General features: G+C 39.3%; 2 protein-coding genes across 11 annotated transcripts in view; one reads left to right on the top strand and one right to left on the bottom strand.

Moving 5' to 3' along the window:
* LOC307182790 (torsin-1A-interacting protein 2-like) overlaps positions 1–12476 on the bottom strand; it is a 40745-nt gene extending 28269 nt beyond the window's left edge. Inside the window, exons 1-2 of one of the 4 annotated variants that reach the window (XM_079914308.1) lie at positions 7463–7553; positions 285–364 (exon numbers count right to left, since the gene is read on the bottom strand). The gene's annotated coding sequence lies outside the window, so the exon portion shown is untranslated. Of the gene's footprint in view, positions 1–284; positions 7389–7462; positions 7602–12341 lie in introns of those variants that run through there. The other 3 variants (XM_079914307.1, XM_079914305.1, XM_079914306.1) reach the window with 3 other exon arrangements.
* Positions 11576–20845, top strand: part of TOR1AIP1 (torsin 1A interacting protein 1) — a 53852-nt gene continuing 44582 nt past the window's right edge. For 2 of the 7 annotated variants that reach the window (XM_079914244.1, XM_079914241.1), the window contains exons 1-3: positions 11579–12501; positions 14207–14281; positions 20095–20154. In XM_079914244.1, coding sequence (XP_079770370.1) covers positions 12024–12501; positions 14207–14281; positions 20095–20154 — 613 coding nt within the window. In that variant the 5' untranslated portion in view covers positions 11579–12023. Of the gene's footprint in view, positions 12502–14206; positions 14282–20094; positions 20155–20845 lie in introns of all 7 variants that reach the window. The other 5 variants (XM_079914242.1, XM_079914238.1, XM_079914239.1 and 2 more) reach the window with 5 other exon arrangements.

The following is a 20845-nucleotide window of genomic DNA, read 5'->3' as shown; positions in this document are numbered from 1 at the left end:
AGAAAACCCTTTCATAAGCTATTTGCAAAGTTACAGGATACTCTTCAATTGTGTGTATTATATTAAAGTGGGGGTGGGAGAAACTCTCTCCCATAATTTTCCACTTTCACACAAAAAAATCCAGGATACATTTCAGGGAGTCCTAAATCCCCTGAAATTACATATAAAATTTTTTATGTACACATGTGCATTTTTTTCTGGAAAGAGAGTACAGCTGATCCTTGAACAACGTGGGGGTTAGGGGTACCAACCTTCAAGTAATCAAAAATCTGCATGTAACTTACAGTCAGCCCTTCGTATATGCAGTTCCTCTGTAGCCATCGTTCTGCATCCTCGGATTCAATCAACCACAGACCGTGTAGTACTGAAATATTTATTGTTGAAAAAAATCTGCATGTAAGTGGACCCACACAATTCAAACTGTGTTGTTCAAAGGTCAACTGTACACACTTTTAGATTCCCAAAGGAATGGTTCAGAACCATTGGGCATGAATGGTTCCTAATCATTTTACCATCAAAGGCAATTTTTATTCCTGGCACCCCCCTCCCCAGATCTCAATATGGAAGGATCCCTGAACAACTACCATTCTTGTAATAACTTCGTTTTCTCATTTTATTAATTAGACATGTAGGTCTGCCAATCAGAACTTCTAATAAAAACAAGAAAAAAACTAGTGTTAATAGCCCTGATTTAGAAATTTTCAATATTTTAAATTACAGATAATATTCAAAATGCCTATAACATAAAGTCAGAGAGATTTCGGCTACTCTGGATTTGTTTCCTTCCTCAACTCCATTAGCTTAAGTCGAAAGTGGTTGATCTGGGGGAAAAAAAAAAAAAAAAGTGGTTGATCTGAGGTAAATGTATGATTACCACCAGGCTGGTAGAAATGCAAAAAATACCTTGGGAACCACCATTACTCAACTGATTATTGTTTAAGTTACTGAGGAAACTGCCACGTACTAGGCCCAATGCCAAATACTATACATACAGAGAGAAAAATCTTACAGAGCTTCCAGATGTCGAGGGAATCCAGATTGGAACCAATGCTTTAGGTAAAGGCTAAGAGCTTTTCGATAGATATAAAAAGACTGCCTGTAGAGATCACAGGAAATTCAGGAAGGCCCACAGAAGTTGGAATGTCCTTATCTTCAAGCGAACCTTGCAGCCAACAACAGTGGGCAAAAAACAAATTTAAAGGGCTTCCCTACCACATAAATGCTATACAGTCATCTTTCAGTATCAGTGGGGGATTCATTCCAGGACCACCCACAGATACCAAAATGCAAGGACCAGAGGGACACTCAAGTCCCTTACATAAAATGGCGTAGTATCTGCATATAACCCATGCACATCCTGCTGTATACTTTAAATCATCTCAAGATTACTTATAATACCTAATGTAATGTAAATGCTATGTAAATAGCTGCCAGAGCACAGCAAGTTCAAGTTTTGCTTTTTGGAACTTTCTGAATTTTTTTTCACAAATATTTTCTATCAGATTTTTTTTTTTTTTTTGGGCTGCGTTGCGTGGCTTGTGGGATCTTAGTTCCCCGACCAGAAATTGACCCTGGGCCTTGGCAGTGAAAGTGGCAAGTCCTTAGCACTGCACCAACAGGGACTTCCCAGATCAGACTTTTTGTGTATGAGAACTAAAGTATATTTAAGTTTCATCCTGTAGATTTATTAGAGGAAAATTTAGAAAATAAGCACTTTAACATCAAAATAGAAAATGCAGTTCTATTCAAACCAGTGAAATTTACACTATTAATGATGGCAGCTTAATACATATTAAATAATTAGCATCTCTAAATATTGAGTCTGTATCATTCTTCGCTATTTCCTGAATTGATGTTAGTAAGCTAGCTCAAATCTGCCTCTGATAAACAAAAATTCTCTTGTTCTTTTTATTTATTTATTTAGAATATTTATTTATTTGGTTGCAATGGGTCTTAGTTGTGACAGCTGGGCTCCTTAGTTGTGGCATGCATGTGGTATCTGGTTCCCTGACCAGGGATCGAACCTGGGCCCCCTGCATTGGGAGCTTGGAGTCCTATCCACTGCATCAGCAGGGAAGTCCCTCTTGTTCTTTTTAGTGATAGGATAATATAAGTTTCAGATTGAGTCAGGACTGGGATGACTGCTCCAGGCAAATATATCACTTAAACTTCAGCCTCAGCCAAGTCCTCATATGATATATAAAATCAAAAGAACAGACACATAGAAAAAATATAAATGCTCTAAATTTTCTTGCATTTCCATTTTAAATATTTTCTCCCATGGAATAATTTATTCTAACACTACTCAATAATCAAAACTATTTTTTGTATGAGACAGCTTCTCTGATAAGTTTCACACACGAAGTGAAATCTCAAGAGCTTCATATTTCATTAACTAGTTCTGAATTTAGATGTTGGGAGATTAAGGAGTATGAAAAAAAAGAATCACTCTTCTTTTTAAATTCACATAATCTAAAATAATTCTTTGCTTAAAATATATTATGAAAATACATGCTCCTGAAAAAAGGTTTCAGCCTGTTTTGTGAGGAACTACTTTTAATTTGGCAGTCTTGAGATCACAGAGAGAAGGCACAATCTTCAACACTGTTGAGCACACACACTGTTCCCTCTTACGAAAATAGATAAGCCAAACAAAAAATATGATCTTGAGTCACCCAGGAGTTGAGAAACAGGGAACTCCCTGGCAGTCCAGTGGTTAGGACTCCGAGCTCTCACTGTCGAGGACCTGGGTTCAATCCCTGCTTGGGGAACTAAGATCCCACAAGCCTTGCGGCGAAGCCAAAAATAAAAATAACAAAAAAAAAAAGGAACTGACAAACATAACAGGTGTGTGTGTGCATTGCTGGCATTCCATAAAGGGGAACAACTGGTTTAAAATTTTACTGGTGCACTTCAATCTACTTTGCCCCAATGGACAAAAGTCCATGGTTCAAATTCTATCTACAGTTTCAATTTAAAACACCAGCAGCCAAACCTTTAAAGTTAATATGCAGTTTTCAACAGTGAGACCTAGTGCTAAGGTTAGGTATTTATATACTTGTATCAGCTATTTGTGTCTGTGTTGAAAACTAAGTATCTAAGTCTTGCCCACGCCTCTGCACCATATCCATTGTCATAATATGCCAGGATTATTATTTTCAAGATTTCCCACTCATTTCCCAGTGTTTTCACTAAATAGTACTTATTCCATATTTTTGAAGGGGAGGTTGAGAAAGTACTAAAAACTAGAAACAAAAAGCACTCCACTTACTTTCTTAGGGAACTGTTTCTTATATAGGGACTGGATGTCTGGAGCAGTTCAGATATAAATTTTTTCTGAGGATAGAGAAAAAATTTCCTTTCCTTCTTACCCTTCTTACTCCCTCGATTTGCATTTCACATTTAGGCTGACCCACGCAGAGGCAAAAAGCAACACACAAAGATCAAAGAGTTTGCTACGATTTCCAACAGTGGGTGGCATAACTAATTCCCAGTTTTAGCTCAACTCCTCTAATCATCTTTAGTATCTACAGGAAGCCAGCACATTGTTATTAAATGTTTTATTTTGAACGAATTTTAAACTTGTAGAAAAGTTGCAAAAATAGTGCAGAGAGTTCCTTATACCCTTTACCCAGTTTCTCCTAAAGTCAACAACTCATAAAATACAGTTACAAAACCAAGAAATTAACATTGGTACAAGTCAATTAACTAAACTACAGACTGCTCGAATTGTACCAGTTTCTCCACTAATGTCCCTTTTCTGTTCCATAGTCCAATCTGGGATCCACCACTGCATTTAGTTGTCAATTCTCCTGAGTCTCCAATCCGTGACAGTTTCTGTCTCTAATTATCTGTGACTTTCCCTGGTCTTTGTGACCTTTACACTTTTGAAAAGTACTAGCCAGTTACTTTGTAGAATGTCCCTCAATTTGTGAGTAGAAAGATAAAGAGTTTATGCATTTTTGGCAAGAATAATACCACAGAAATAATGTTGAGTCCTTCTAAGTGCATCATATCACTGGGGTCATGATGTCTGTATGTCTTATTACTGGTGATGTTAACCTCAATCAGTTGGTTAACACAGTATCTCCACTGTCAAGTTACTATTTTTCCTTTGTAGCTAATAATTATATTGGGGAGATATTTTGAGACTATGCAAATACCCTGATTTTCCTCAAAATTTCACCTACCAGTATTATAGGTAGATTTTATCTGCAATAATTACTACGCGGCTGTTTGTCTAATAGTGATTTTGTTTCCTTTTTACCATGTTTACTCATTGGAATTCTTCTCTAAGAAAGAGCTGTCCCTTCTTGAATTCTATTTATTTATCAACTATGTCAGTATGGACTCATGGCCACTTACTTTACTTTATTCTATGGGTTAAAATCCAGTAGTACCATTACTCATTTTATTACTCAGGTTGTTCCAACTTTGGCCATCAAGCTCCTTCAAGTTCCTCCTGTGTCCTTTCAACAAGCTCCCAAACCTTTTTGAGCATTTACTTAATTTCAAGCACCACAAGATGTTCCAGGCTCACCTTGTATTTTCCCTGACTCAGACCTGGAATCAAGTACGGCTCAAAAAAAAAAAAAAAAAAAAAAATCCTAGTTCCTTTTATCAGAGGATAGTGTTTAAAAACAAGAGCTGGGTGCTCATTGCTACTGGGGTTTCACCATCGGGTCAACAATTTGGACAACCCCCACTATTATTTGTTTCCTTACTAAACTCATTAGCTGGAAATCATTAGCATCACCTGGGAACCTATTAGAAATGCAAACTCTTGGGACCCACCCCAGACCTACCAGACTAGAATCTTTGAGGGTCTGGTGCAGGAATTTGTTTTAACAGGCTCACCAGATGATTCTGATGCTCACTATAAAATTTAAGAAACATGAAACACTGCTTTAATGAAGAAGAGTTAGCTTTCCATCACTATAAACCCTATGTTTACTATATCTATCCCTAATAAAAAAAGGGAAAATTTACTCTTAATAACTTGTGCATAAATTATATTTTTACTGCCACAACTAATAAAACTATAGGTGAATGCCTCATCTGTTAAGGCACTGAACACTTCCCTACTCTTGTTTTCCTACAAAATTTTTTTTACATGTGGTGGTCATGGTAGTTATAAAGTACAAATATTGTTACTCTTATACAAAGAAGTTTAAGTCAGCCTGCAGGACCATCTCCTGCCTACATATATGACTCAACATCCATATAGTGAATCTATAAATATGAAATCCTCCCAGCACAGTCCTCTAAAGTCAGACTGCCTAGGCCTGAATGACTGCTCCAGCACCTGACTTGGTGAACTCTGCTCTATTTCCCTGGTTTTCTTAACCACAAAATGGAATAACTACCCAGATGAAAGAAGCATTATGAGGGTTAAAGTGATAATGTGCAGCACTTACCGCTATGGGGGCACAAAAGAAGTCTCAGGATGTGTTTATTATTATTTGAACTGTTAAGTAAAAGTGCAACTAGACGTTTTATTTTTCGGAATGGGGAAAGCAAGTGGACACTGTGCTAAAGGAAAGTTCTGCTGTTTCTTCACTAGTAGATCAAAATAAAGGCAGAACCAGAGAGCTCTATTTATATAATTAAAACAAAACCCTCAGAAGTTTACAAATTAATGTTTTAAATTTGCCTTTTGGCAAAAATGTTATTATATTTACATTATGTACACCCATGATCAAGAGCTAAAGAAGAGTATATAAAAATAAAAACAATTTGATTTGTCCAGGTAGTGGAATAATTGGTGAATTTTCTTCCTTTCTATTTTGATTATCAAAACCATGTGCCACTTCCTTTAACATTAGTAAAGAAGAAAGTAGTCCAATTAGTAATAACTGTTTCCACTTATTGAGTCCTTAAACCCATTTAATATTCCAAATAACCCTATGACTCTCCACTTTAAAGATGAGGTAATGGGCTCAGAGAGATAAAGCAACCTGCCCAAGCCACAAATTGACAGAACAGGAATTCAAACTCAGCTCTGACTCCGAAGTCTATGCTCATAACCAATGTTGGAGACATCTTTCTTTATTCACAAATGCTTGATTTGCTGTGCAAAACTTACGATAAAGTATAATCACTATATTGACTTATCTCTTGTGGGACACAGTAGTCATTATAAAATATAGACTATTAATGAAATTTTAACACAATTAAAATTCTAAATGAAAAATGAAAAACAGCATAAAGCAGACAAGGCTTCTCTCAGCAAACTTTCCTTCAGGAAATTCAAGTGGCACTTCAGAGAAATGTGGATTTCCATGGTATACAGTTTAAAATTACCGCCTACGCAAAAATAAATTACATACAAGACGCTATACGTTATTTAAATACCCAATAATCCTCAAATAATTAGCTAAATTCTTCTTACTTTATTTGTTACTTATAGAAGCTCTCAGGCTAGTATTATCTCTACACTAGGAAGAAAAACAAGTGAAGTAGAGCTGAACTGAGTCACTTATGGTTACGATAAACCAGAGTAAAACTGGTAATCAAGTTCTGGGCTCTGCATTCAGCATAAGCAGTACTCAGGAGAGACTCCCAAAGTTTTCACAGCAAATGTCAGTTTTCAAACCGTTCTAATCCACACAAAGGATTCCAGGAAAATTTTTAGTTCCTCTACCAGTAAGTTCCTTTTTAAATTAGATTATTTCCCACTGACCATTTATATAGTAATCCTGTGCTTGAAAAACAAAACTGATAAATACGGATAACAGCCACAGCCCTAATTCTTAACAGAGACAAGGAAAGGATCTCTCATATAGATCCAAAATAAAATGTTTTAAAACCTAAAGACAGGTAAAATTGAAACAGTGTGTTGAATCAGATTAACTGATTTCTGTAACTGTGTATAAAGTCTAACAATTAAGCACTACTGATTAAGTAGAGAGTAAACTTTTTTGAAGGAAGGAAAAAGGGGTAAACTTTCTCGGGTATGAAATACAATTGGGACTACATATATAATATGTAATTAATTGGTAATTGCAGGGTCTTACTAAAACTTCTCTCTTTTTAGCACCATAAAGGCTAAAAGGCAGGGGTGGCAAGTGAGGGATGGCGGGGCGGCGGCGGGGGAACGCGGACACTATCTTATAAAGATTAAAAAGACGAATGATGGGATCCTGTTAAGCATGAAGGTAAAGGGAGTAATCAACACCTGCACTGGTAGATTTCCCGTTTACATTTGAACCTTATAGGAATTCTGCTTCTCGTCTCAAAGTCCAAACCAAACATTTATTCCCACCTTATTCTGTTTAATGTTTATATGATTCTGTTTCTCTTTTTTCACTCCAAAACAAAAATATACCTCCAACCTGCTCCGTTTAAGGTTTTTGCGGTAAGGAGGTGGGGGTGGGGAAGGACCGTTTCTGAAAGATATTTAAAAAGAAGGTATCAGATCAAATATTAAAACATGGAAAAGTTGTATACAAATTTTACTTACAAATTCTAGCGGGGTTTTAAATCGTCGACTGTCAATGTCAGGAGAGCCCTTAGAGTGTTCTTTCTGCTCCACAACGCTGAGCTGCACCCCTCCGACGCGGCGGAACAGAACGTCGTCCCGTCCCTGCCCACGTGACCGCGACCTCCGCGGGGAGGGTAGGCGCCCGCGGAATGCTGGGACTGGTAGGTGCCGGCCCCTCCTCCCCGCAGGCGGCCAGCGGCCGAGCTGGAGGCTGGAGGTGCGGTGAGTGCAGCGGCAGAACCGCAAGCCTCCCCGCGTTCTCAGGCTGCTACCAGACCCGGAGGCAGGCATCCCTGCAAGACCCTGGAGGACCCTAAACCCTCATAAAGACCTAAAGTTCATAGGCTCGAGGAACTAATGGAACCAACACAGTGAGAGGTACTAGCCAATGATACTGGCAAGCACCAGTCAGACTTGACTTAGAAGCCGGCCTCTACCATTACGAGGTGCATGTCCTCAAAGGAGTTGCTTAATCTAAGCCCGAGTTTGCTCTTGTCAAATGCAGACAACGCTACATACATAGTACCTCATAAGGTGGTTGTGAGTAAATGAGCTAATCTACATAACAGTGTCTACTAAACGACATTAGTAAATGATGAATAAAAAATAGCTATTATCTTAATCTATTAATTTTATAAAAATGAAAATTGAGAGATGGCAAGCAATTTACGCAAGAACACATAATTGGTTAAGGGCAAAGTCAAGTAAGTCTAAAAGTCCTGTTCCTGACCTGCACCAATTCAATACAACATAGAAGAAATCTACTCACATAAATCTCACTTCCCCTTTCCTGATTTTTCCCCATAACACTCCTGACCAACACACTATTGTACTTACTTTGATTTTTATCTGACTCCCATAGAATATAAAAGCCTAGAAGGCAGGGAGGGTTGCCTTCTGGTCTCTTCTTTTTTTTTTTTTTTTTTTTTTTGCGTTATGTGGGCCTCTCACTGTCGTGGCCTCTCTCGTTGCGGAGCACAGGCTCCGGATATGCTGGCTCAGCGGCCATGGCTTATGGGCCTAGCCGCTCTGCGGCATGTGGGATCCTCCTGGACCAGGGCACGAACCCGTGTCCCCTGCATCGGCAGGTGGACTCCCAACCGCTGCGCCACCAGGGAAGCCCTGGTCTCTTCTTTTACTGCTGTATCCCCAGCACCTAGAACAGGGTTTGCCTAGTACATAGCACTAGCTCAATAATTTACTGGATTACTGATTCTTCATGTAACTGATTTTTTGGTGTCTTCACCTCTCAACCATCCTTTTTTTGGCAGAAGACACGGGATTTGGGAACATTCTTAGACGCTGTTTAATTGACTGCAATTTCTAATTCAACAAAGAATAAGTGGAAGACTTATATTCTAATCACTTCATTTCTAGACATTTTCATTTGTATTAACCGTCTTTAAAGTATTTTTTCTATCACTTGTGAGGATGGGGAATAAATGCAGCTAGCTACTGTCTTTACTTCCTCTTATTTAATATTTCAATCTTTTCCTTATTAAAAATAACAATGTTTCCTCCTTCTACTAAGATATAATCCCAAAGTTATTTCTCTGATCAAAAGTGTGGATATTATGTACAATTAATTGATAAATGCTTTCTCAGTAAACAACAGGATTTCTGCTTACCCTAAACAAAAAACTCATGTACAAAAATTATCTTATTGGGGTTTCCCTGGTGGCGCAGTGGTTGAGAGTCCGCCTGCCGATGCAGGGGACACGGGTTTGTGCCCCGGTCCAGGAGGATCCCACATGCCACGGAGCGGCTGGGCCCGTGAGCCATGGCCGCTGAGCCTGCGCGTCCGGAGCCTGTGCTCCGCAACGGGAGAGGCCACAACAGTGAGAGGCCCGCGTACCGCAAAAAAAAAAAAAAAAAAAAAAAAAAAAAATGCTTTATTTAGAAATCCATTGTCAAGAACATTAGATTTCTAGACTTAGGCCTAATACCTAGGTCCTTAAATTGCCAGTCATTTAACCTGAATTATAATTTTTTGTATATCTGTCTTCCCTAGTATATGGCAAATTCCCTCAGGGTAAAGAACACTCATTAATTTAATTCATATATTTATTAAGCATCTATTCTGTGTTTAATAAATATATGAATTAAATTGATGAGTACATTCTTTGTTGTAATCATTTCTTCTCTTGTTCTGTTTTGATTCACTGAATTCCTCTACATATCTCAAACTCCCAAAGTAATTGTTTAACATCTGGAGCTCATGCTTCCTCTCTTGGTATTGGCAGCCCAGCAATTCCCTTATAATATTAGCTATGAGTCTGTCTCTGTCTCACCTCTTTTCGGCCACCCTTGTAGTTTGGAAAACAGCTACAGCAGAATATCTGGTTTGACAAGGGTTTACCTTTACCTCTCAGTTAGTGATGAAAGTTGGTATTTGTAAAGTTGCTAAGGCGTGGGAGGCACGTATGGCAGGGCTAGGATTATGTATCCTTATTACCTAGATAAAGAGGGAAAATCCTAAGCAAATATATGTGTTAATGCTAAATTAAAGTTGCCGTTCCTCTGATTTTACTTCAAGCGTCTCATGATCTGTTTCTTTGAAAACCATTCCTAAACTCTTACAAGCATTTTTAATTACAAAATAACACATGTACTGAATATTCAATAATATATAGAACCTCCTGTCCTCTCTTTCTTAATATGTCCCCCCAAACTAAGTTTTACAATCTGTAACCAAGTTTCCATATAGTCACCTGTCCTGGTAACTGTTTTAAAGAGGCTCTTAATATATGCATTACTGTTCATAATATGAACTTTGTACATTAATACTATAAAGTTTTATATTCTTTAATAATTTCATTACAGAACTTTTACTATTATATGTTAATAATGAGTAATATAGTAGGTACCTCATAAAGCATTAGTTAAATAAAAGCCAGGTATTAACCAAGTATCAACACTTCTCAGCATTTTGTCAGAAAAGACTAAGTCCCACGAATCTTGCAAATATACTATCTAACTCAGGCTGAAGAGGGAGAACATGCTTTTCATTTTCCCTTAAGACAAAAGATTTTTTTAAAAAGTAGCATCTCCCATGTTGCTATTCCTTCAGTTTCTTTGTCTATATTGTATACAGTAAAAACAAAAGCTCAACTAAATGAATCTCCTCACAGGCAAAAACCTAGGTGATTCTCTAAAGCATGTAATTCCTCTTGTCTGTGGCCAAATTTTTGGACAATTAGTGAAAACATTGAACACCTTAAGATTTAATTAAATTGAAATCTGTGCCCAGCTTGGACAAATGAGTTGCTCAAAAACATTCTAAAGTGATTTTAAATACATGAAAGAATAAACAAATACCTTCAAAATTTTCAGACTCGTTCATTATAATTGCTATCCAAATTGCAACTTTTTAAATCTAGTCACTAAAATCAATTATAGAAAGCCGTCCAAGAAGTGTGTGTATATTTGAAGGCAAGATTAATCTTTTTTCAATAATTGTTCAGACTTTATACTAAATTAACATTCCTTCAGTGTGTCTAAATTCGGTTAGATATTTGCAGATTATCCACATCTGCAAATACGATACACAGAGGTGGAACATAGGCTTTTATCATGCTTTCTTATTCAGTAAACTAAACGCAGGAAAACCCTATATCAAATGCAGTGTATCAAGTCATGCCCAGAATCAAAGTAAAAATAATGGATCACAAGTGAAAATTACAGTGCCGTCATTAATTAAAGTATTTGTTCATTTTTCACTGTCCATAACACAGCACTAGCAAGCTTTCTGAACAGTGCTGCTGGACTAGAGCTTTTATACGAAACCAGGAATAAGACTGCTTGCTATGCGCACATTTTGCAAATGTTAATCCACCCCAGTATGCCTGTAGATCCGATTTCGTACACTCAACGAGGGACTTAAAACTTAAAAAGTGGTTAAATGCCTTCCCAAGGACCTTGAAACTAAAATTTTCTCCAAGATGACACCTGCAAAAGTATCTTTCTTATCAACCCCTGCTAAGAAACACTCGGAAAGGTACGGCGGAGGCAGCAGTCGATCAGAGGCTGCGGGAAAACTGCGCAACAGCCTGGGGGTGAGGACCGAAACTTCCCCTCCACTCCGCCTTTCCCAGGTTCTCGGTACTGGGGGACGAGCCGGACGTCTCCTGCGTGCCGGCAACAGTTGCCAGGAGCAGCGGGCTGAGTACCGGCACTCTGCCCAACCAGTGGTCTCTTCTCCGTCGTCCCCTCCTTCCCTCCCTGAAGGCCAAGGACAGCGACGTCCTCCTCCCTCTTCTCCTCCTCTTTGGTGCCTTCAGCCAGGAGGCGGGAGTGACCCGCGGCAGCTGACCCAGCACAGGCACTGCCTCTCTCACAGCCCTCAGAACACACGATGGGCCCAGAGGCGGGTTTGCAGCACAGCAGCGACGACGCAGGCGGCAGCCCCAGCGACTCTCAACTGCCTCCCTGACCGTCGACACCACTGCCGAACACCCGAAAAACCATCGCCACCAACGGCGGGAGACTCTACAGGCCCTCCAAAACACCTTCTCGATCGACTCAAGCTACGTCAACAACTATGGCAGGCGAGGGGTGGCGGGCGGAGCCGGGGAGGGAAGGATGGGGGCTGTACGTCACGCCCAGGGCTCCGCTACGGGAGGCGAGGCCCCGGCTCGCCCCTCAAAATGGCGGCGGCAGCGACGCGCCTGCGTATAGATCTCCTACGCCGTCGCGCCACGGCCGGTGGGAAGTGAGGTTCTCAGAAGAGCCGCCCGAAGTGTACGGCGACTTCGAGCCCCGGGCGGCCAAAGAAAAGGCCCCGGTGGGAAGACAAATTCCGCTAGAAGAGTTCCGGCCCGATTCGGCGAAAGAGGAAGTGAGAGAACGCTCCTATTACCTTCGGTCTCGGCAGCGGAGGCAGCCGCGACTCCAGGAAGCCGAGATGAAGACGCGAAGGGCTACTCGCCTCCAGCAGCAGCAGCACTCAGAGCCGCCTCCGCTGCAGCCGTCTCCGGTTACGACCAGGAGAGGATTACGGGACTCCCATTCATCCGAAGGTGAGGCCGACAGAGGTTAACAGTCTCAGCCCCGAGCCAGGAAGGGAGTGCCGCGAGCGTGCGCGCGCAGAGGGCGTGTGCGCCTCGGCCGGGCGTGTGCTTTTCTGGACCTCACCCCCTCGGGGCTCCTCCGCCCGGATGGGCGTGCGACCCGACGCCCGGTCCGCCCCGACCGCTGGCGGGAAAGCGGCAGGGGCGGGGGCACTGGAAGGGAAGGCAGTCGTGCGGAGCTACTTGAGCAGAGCCGTGGAGCCGCGTGCATCCTTAGGCATCAATTTAGGGGTGTCAGGATTGCCTCTTTTCTGCAGGCTTGCACGTTGGGACGGCGAGTTAGGCGGCAGGCGGGACACTGAATCACTCCGGGCTGGGTTTCGTATCGGTTCTCTTTGTCCTGCGGATGTTTCTACCAAAGCCACTTCCATTTCCTCTTTTAACTCTCAGAGGCCAGAAGTCCCTAGCTGAAAATTTTGGTTCTCATCTAACCTTCCAGTCTTTTTCCATCACTACCCAGGTGGGGAGAGAGGGAGGGGAATTTTGTGAGTGGCCGTTTTGAGGACAAGTGTAGTTGATGAATTGATTTGAGGGCCCACCCAAATACTTACACCGAAATAGGGTAAGGCAGTTATCCTGAACTTGAAGCTTCCCAGTGCCTGATAAACTTGAGCTGATCGCTCTTTCTAGAGTGTGGTGGTCTCTGGCGAAAATTCGCATGTTGGGGACCGTCAATGGTTAAGTAGTAGCCAAACAAAGCAAGACTTTTAATTAGTTGTCGTCTGAATGGGCCGCAAGGATACTGACAAGGTGATTGTATAGTTTTAGGAAAGTCACAGATGAATCGGCTCCCTTAATCCATCCTCTCCCACCCTGCCCCCTCTCCCCTATCTAACACTGAGTCACAGATGAAGTTTCATGTTGGCTCCCCGTAGGGCACCTATGAGGTAAAATCGGGGGATTTGAATCATAATGGAATTACATAGTTAGTGATAGACCTTTGATGGATATGATGAAGAGGAGGTGGATTTTCAGTTTAGAGCAGAGTAATAGGCTGCACATTTACGAGCTAACACGAAGTGCTGCCACATTGGAAGATGTGTTGATTTTGGAAACTATGTTAAAGATAATGTAAATTAGTATTGGGAGTAGCAATTCAAGACAGTTTAACCCATATATATGTTAGTTTTATCTCTCTTTTAAGATTGTCAACTTCTGAAGACAAAGACCCTACATATATATTTATGTATTTGAAGGACCACGTTATACTTCCGTGCTTATGTTCATTCTGTATCTCCAATATCTGGAAGACTGCTTTAGAAGGCAAAAAATATGTATGTTAAATTGTATTGACTCTCCCACACAGGCTGGTGCAGTTGTATAAGCTAATTTTTTTTAACACATAAAGGATATACTTCTATTTTAGTAAATCTATAAGGATCTACACGTTTTTCATTCTTCTGCTTTAGCCCATCTTTTAAATTTTCTAAAGTAATGTAATTTTGTTGTAAAGCATCATTGGTGAATAGTTTATTTTTATATTGTCTTAAAGAGTAGTTCTGGCTAGTTAAATTCCTAAGTTTTGGTAAACCTAATAACACATTTCTGAAGGGATGAATTACTTGCATTTCTGTTTATATATTGCTGTTAATATACATAATCTCTACTCAGTTCACATATTCTGAATTCTAAAATTGTCATATCTTTTCTTTAGAGGATGAACCACCTTCACAAACTGTTTTAAGCCCAACCGTCTCAAAGAATACTATCAGGAGGACACAGACTCCAGGTAAGAAGAGTGAGTTTATTGTTTTCCTTACGTGGCTGCTTTTTTTATGTATAGATGATAGCCTGGTCTATCAAGGGTCGCAGATCATACCTCATTCAGGGTTTCAGTGAATCTTCTGTATAGGTTGTTTATTGAATTAAGCAATAGTAGGACGTGTCAAGAAAAGACAGGGCACATACCTGAGTACCTACTAAATACCATATACTTGGTGTATGTTAATTCATTCACATAACTATGCAGGATAGATGTACCCATTTTTTGGTGAGAAAACTGGAGCTCAGAGTAGCTAACTTTTCTCTAAGATTACTTGCTTGTAACTGAGCCAAATTCAGACCCAGGTTTGTCTTCTCCAAAGCCCTTTCATTTGCCCCAAGTACCTCACTGTCACTGTCCCGTGTAATAATTACTACTCAGTAAAGCTTGTTAAGTGTTGAATGAATGAATATGTCACACTACTTTCCATTTGAAACGGATTAAGGGCTTCCCTGGTGGCGCAGTGGTTAAGAATCCTCCTGCCAACGCAGGGACACAGGTTCGAGCCCTGGTCCGGGAAGATCCCACATGCCGTGGAACAACTAAGCCCGTGCGCCACAACTACTGAGCCTGCGCTCTAGAGACCGCGAGCCACAGCTACTGAAGCCCGCGCACCTAGAGCTGGTGCTCCACAACAAGAGAAGCCACCGCAGTGAGAAGCCCGCGCACCGCAACAGCGAGTAGCCCAGCTCGGCACAACTAGAGAAAGCCCGCATGCAGCAATGAAGACCCAATGCAGCCAAAAATAAATAAATAAAATAAAATGGATTAAATGGTCTGCATTGTAAAATCATGACACAATATGGTCGATCTCAGTTTGATAATATATTTCATCAAATCTAAGATCTCATCAGTTGTAAGATATACTGTCATTGTTTTATGTACCACCTAAGAGGAAGAAATGCTGCCAATTAAACTGTAATATGCCTTAGATTTTATGATACATCCCACTTTCAGAGATGTTAAAGTGTAAAAATATTTGCATCTTAGTATCAATGTAACATGACAATAGGGTACATTTGATAGTCTACTTAACGTTTTAAAACCTGTTTAAACTATTTTGAAAAGCAAGGGAAAGGATTAAGTTGTCATTAACGCGTAACATCCTTTGGTTTTTAGTTCCATTTATTTTCAGTTTGCTTTTTTTGATATTAGGAAAGTCCACAGCAATAAATGATTGTAGCTATTGAAACTGATCATCTCTGGCTTTTTATTTTTAAACGCAAATCCTGACTTCTTTCCTTACCCATTGCTTCTAATAAGATTATTCCTTATAATTTAAACTGTTCTGTTCTCAGTTTAGAATGAATAAATATCTGGTTCAAGTTCAGTTCCAAATAACACACCCTTTATGCTTAATTCCTTGAACAGCCTATGGTACTATATTAAGATTATAAACTACCTTAGGAAAATGCTTTGAGTGATAGGTGCTATAAACAGATTTTCCAGGCCATTGTTTTTTTAAGATTTGTTTATTTATTTTTGGCTGCGTTGGATCTTAATTACTGTGCGTGGGCTTTCTCTAGTTGTGGTGAGCAGGGGCTACCCTTCGTTGCAGTGCATGGGCTTCTTATTGTGGTGGCTTCTCTTGTTGCGGAGCACGGGCTCTAGGCACACAGACTTCAGTAGTTGTGGCACTCAGGCTCAGTAGTTGTGGCTTGCGGGCTCTGGAGCACAGGCTCAGTAGTTGTGGCACATGGGCTTAGTTGCTCTGTGGCATGTGAGATCTTCCAGGACCAGGGCTCGAACCCGTGTCCCCTGCATTGGCAGGCAGATTCTTTTCTTTTTTTTTGCGGTACGCGGGCCTCTCACTGTTGTGGCCTCTCCCGTTGCGGAGCACAGGCTTCGGACACGCAGGCTCAGCGGCCATGGCTCACGGGCCCAGCCGCTCCGCAGCACATGGGATCCTCCCAGACCGGGGCACGAACCCGTATCCCCTGCATCGGCAGGCAGACTCTCAACCACTGCGCCACCAGGGAAGCCCCAGGCAGATTCTTGACCACTCTGCCACCAGGGAAGTCCTTCTAGGCCATGTGGAAAAACCATATTCTTGAAATTTTATTTACTGGAGATTTAATTCATGTCCCTTATACCGGGAGGAACAAAAACCTCTCATTTTTAAAATCTACGGTAAATTTATAAAAATTATGGAGTTAAGTAAACTGATGTAATGAAGACTGTTGAGCACCAGCCTATAGACCATTATAAAACGATTATAAAATACAATGTCTCGTACAGTCTTTTGGAGTTCACATTAGGCCTGTATTTAAGGACTGCTGTTGAGGTACATGGCTGCATAATGTTGTGGAAAGAGCACCGGACCTTGGTTGAATTAGCTACTCACCTTGAACCTCAGGCCTTTATCTGTATGACTTACCCAGCCTAACTCACAAGGCCACTGCAAAAATGATATAGTACTTGCCAAGTCAGTTTGTACCCAGTAAAACATACAGATATAAGGTGGGGTTTTTTTCCTCACAGCACTTTACAGGAGATATGAAGTTCATAAAATTTTGCTTAAGCATTTCTTTTTTCTCAAGAAGCTTATGCTATAGTTGGTAACGGAAAAGACAAAACATTTCCCAGTATAGATGATAGATCGATGGAACTCATGCATAGATTACCTGGAATATATCGATATCATACTGTGCTACAATATAACTAGAAATAAGGATATGTGCATCTTTGGGAGACTTGAGATAGTCGGGGTTCTCTTACTCTAAAAGGTGCTTTTAAAAATTATACTGCATCTAGCACTTGGCATGCTCCTGTATCATTCCTCTTAATAAAAGGAGAAAGAGTTTAGGGAAGTCATTAAATGAATGATTATAAAGTCTTTCTAGCAAAGGAATTATTTAAACAGGAGTCAACTTTGATGGAAAACTGCTTTAAGTGCAAGTTTAAGGTAGGCCCTTCCTTGTTTGAGGGAATGTAAATTGGTGCAGTCACTATGGAAAACAGTTTGGAGGTTCCTTAAAAAAACTAAAAATAGAGTTGCCGTATGATCCTGCAATCCCACTCCTGGGCACATATCCAGAGAAAACTCTAATTCGAAAAGATACATGCACCCGTATGTTTATAGCAGCACTGTTTACAGTAGCTAAGACATGGAAGCAACCTAAATGTCCATCAACAGCTGAATGGATAAAGAAGTGGTATGTGTATATGTATATGTGTACACACACAACACACAATGGAATACTACTCAGCCATTAAAAAGAATGAAATAATGCCATTTGCAGCAACATGGAAGGACCTAGAGATTATCATACTAAGTGAAGTCAGACAGAGAAAGACAAATATTATATCACTTATATGTGGAATCTAAAATATGATACAAATGAACTTATTTACAAAAAAGAAACAGATTCACAGACTTAGAAAACAAATTTATGGTTACCAAAGTGGTAAGCGGGGTGGAGGAAGGATAAATTAGGAGTTTGGGATTGGCAGATACAAACTATTATATATAAAATAGATAAACAACAAAGTCCTACTGTATAGCACAGGGAACTATATTCAGTATCCTATAAGAAACCGTAATGGAAAAGTATATGAAAAAGAATATATATATATAACTGAATCACTTTGCTATACACCAGAAACTTAATACAACATTGTAAATTGACTATACATCAATTAAAAAAGAAAAAAGATAGTCCCTTCCTTCTTGTAGAATCATAGACTTTCAGTTTAACTTTGGTATTCAGAGTTGTGCCATAATTGTATATAGGGCCAGTGGTGTGGTCTGAGAGAACTTTATCCAAAAATGTCCTTGAAACTAATGACCTAAAGCAAGGGGCCACTTTCTAAAACAACCTAATAAAGACAACTACATCATTTGTCATCCTGTTTTTGAAGTTGTGAAAAAATGTTGATTGTATTAGTTTAGAATAGGGATATGGTTTAAACTCTGCTTAATGTTTGAAGTTTCAGAATTGCATTATTTTCACATTGAAATAGCCATTAGGTTGTTCAGTCAGTTCAGTCCACAATATCTATATAACTTCTTCTATGGCCAGGTTCATTCCTTTCATGAAACTAATTTCATAATCTAAAAATACAGTAGGAAAATTTCATTTACTTTTCCTAAAGTTAAATATTTTTAACAGTTATGGTTTCTGGCTAAATAATTATGGTTAAATATTTTTAATACCTTCTATTTTGTCATCAACATTTGATTCTTTGGCTCCTGTAGTTACAGCATTCATCCATTCTCCAGATATTATTGAGCACCTACTTTATACCAGTCCCCTTTCTAGAGCCTGGGGGTGCAGTGGTGAGCAAAAGCAGCAGACAAAGGAAGGAGATTGCTACTAAAGAAGGGTACTTGTTATTTTATTCTCTAATACCTCTCTGGGCTACTCTGTCTCCTTCAAGTATCTTACATAGGGCTATATATATGGTAGAGCATACAAGAAAAGCTCAAATGAAAAGATGGGGACTGAAATAGTAATTGATGTCTATAGAGTAAGTTAAGTTTTAGGTTTTAATTAAACCTGAAAAGGATGGGAATACAGAGGAGAAAAAGAGGAAGGTAGTTGTAATAATAAGAGTAACAGACATGTACAAGATTTCTTTTTAAAGCTGCTTATGTAAGTTCTAAATACCTGATATGTGAAATTCTAACAACTGATAATAATCTTAGAACTGGAAGATTTAGGGAAGTCATCTACTCAGAGTTTCTATCAGTGTAGGTGTCCCTCTGCTAACATGTATCTGTGCATTGTTGATCATCTGCAATGATGTGGAAATCACTCCCTCACTCTCCATTCTGTTTTGGAGACAACACTTAATTTGGTTGTTTTTCGTTTTACTATTGAACTAAAAGCTACTTTGCTGTAACTTTCTCTTGATCTTAGTTCTGTGTTTTTGAGCTACACAAAGTCAATTTAATTGTTTCTCTACATCTCTGTCTTGAAGATGTACAAAATCATGCTCAGTAAGTATTTTTAGAACAAATGAATGGGTGTCCCTTCGAGATTTCTCTTCTTGATACTGTAAAGGGAAATTGGATTAAGTCAGTTTTGTGAAAACAAACATGGGCAGCCAGTGTAATGGCAGGGGTCAGGGATAGCTGGTTCGGAATGTGGTTTTTGCACTTCTCATACAGAGCCAAACATACTGCTTTTTTATAGAAACAAATGAAACAAAGCATAATATAACCCAAATTTAGATGTAGATTGCATTTTATTTTATGTTGTGTGAGGCTGTTTGAGGAAACACACCTTGGATTTCTAGGCTAACATTAATATTTTATTTAATGGGATTGGCTTCCTCATTAACCCTATGCCATTGAACCATAGACAGTCTGAAACCTGGCTAACATTAACATTGTTTTAAAAATTGGAGTTTGCATTTCCTGAACACACACAAGGTTAAATAATTGGAGGGAGTGTATTAAGTCTCAGGAAGTTAACCCTCAAATTAAAATATGACATAAATAATCCACAATTAGGGTATGCCACAAATGGAGTAGATAATTGAGTTGGTGCTATGGTACAGATTTTGGTTCTTAATTGAGAAATTTAGAAGAGTGTTATTTGATATTCCTTTCTTGTTATACAAATATGGTCTGGTGAGAAAAACTGCAAAATTTTCCATCAAGTCCATAAATTTTTTATAGCAGGAAACTTTTCTCTAGTTCACTATTGTATTCCCATACTTAGCAAAATGGAAAGCTCAGAAAAAACTTGGCTGACTAAATAGATGATTGTATAATAAATCTAATATGTTTGACATTTTATATATATTTTTAATGTTTTCTCTTCCTGTATTAGTGGTGAGTAAAGATCCTGTAATCGGCCTGTGTAGACCCCCTCTAAGAAGCTCAAGATCTGGTAAGAGACTGTTTTGTCTGTTGGTTCAACTTTCTTATATTTTTAAATAGAGTACTACATGTATTCATATGGTTCAAAATTCAAAAGTTTCTATAAATATACAATGAAAAGTCTCCCTGCCCCTTCTGACCTTTGCCTACCCAGTTTCCTCATCAGAGGCAACTAATGTTGTCAGTTTCTTAGGTATTTTTCCAGAGGTATTTTATGGAGATATAGGGAAATTCATGTATAAATGATATTTTCCTCTCTTTTTTTAACCCAAATTTTAGCCCAATAAATACTCCTTTCTGTACTGTCTTATTGTTTATTTATTTTTACTTAAAATATATTGAGACATCTTTCTATACAAGTGTATAAAGGACTTCCTCATTCTTTTTAAGAGGTTGTTTCTTATATGTTGCTATGATTCTTTTTGTTAGCAAAATGGTTTTAAATTAGGGTCAGGGACTTTTTATTCTTCCCAGTATAATGCTAATAAAAAATTCAAGACTGAGGCTTTGTGGCTCAGGGCTATAAATTTTCCCTGCCTTAATTACGTTTCTTTTTGACTAAAACCTTAAAAGAGTATTGCCCTTAAATTGATTTCATGACTGTGAAAGAAAACTAGTAATGTCATTCCAAGAGGTCTACTTCTACTTAATTTTTAGAGTTTACAGACCCATAAGGGTGCTTTATCATGGGAACTAAAAAG

Source organism: Stenella coeruleoalba, assembly GCF_951394435.1.
Source record: "Stenella coeruleoalba genome assembly, chromosome: 1".
Taxonomy (NCBI): Eukaryota; Metazoa; Chordata; class Mammalia; order Artiodactyla; family Delphinidae; genus Stenella; species Stenella coeruleoalba.
This window is presented reverse-complemented; position numbering and strand designations above follow the sequence as displayed.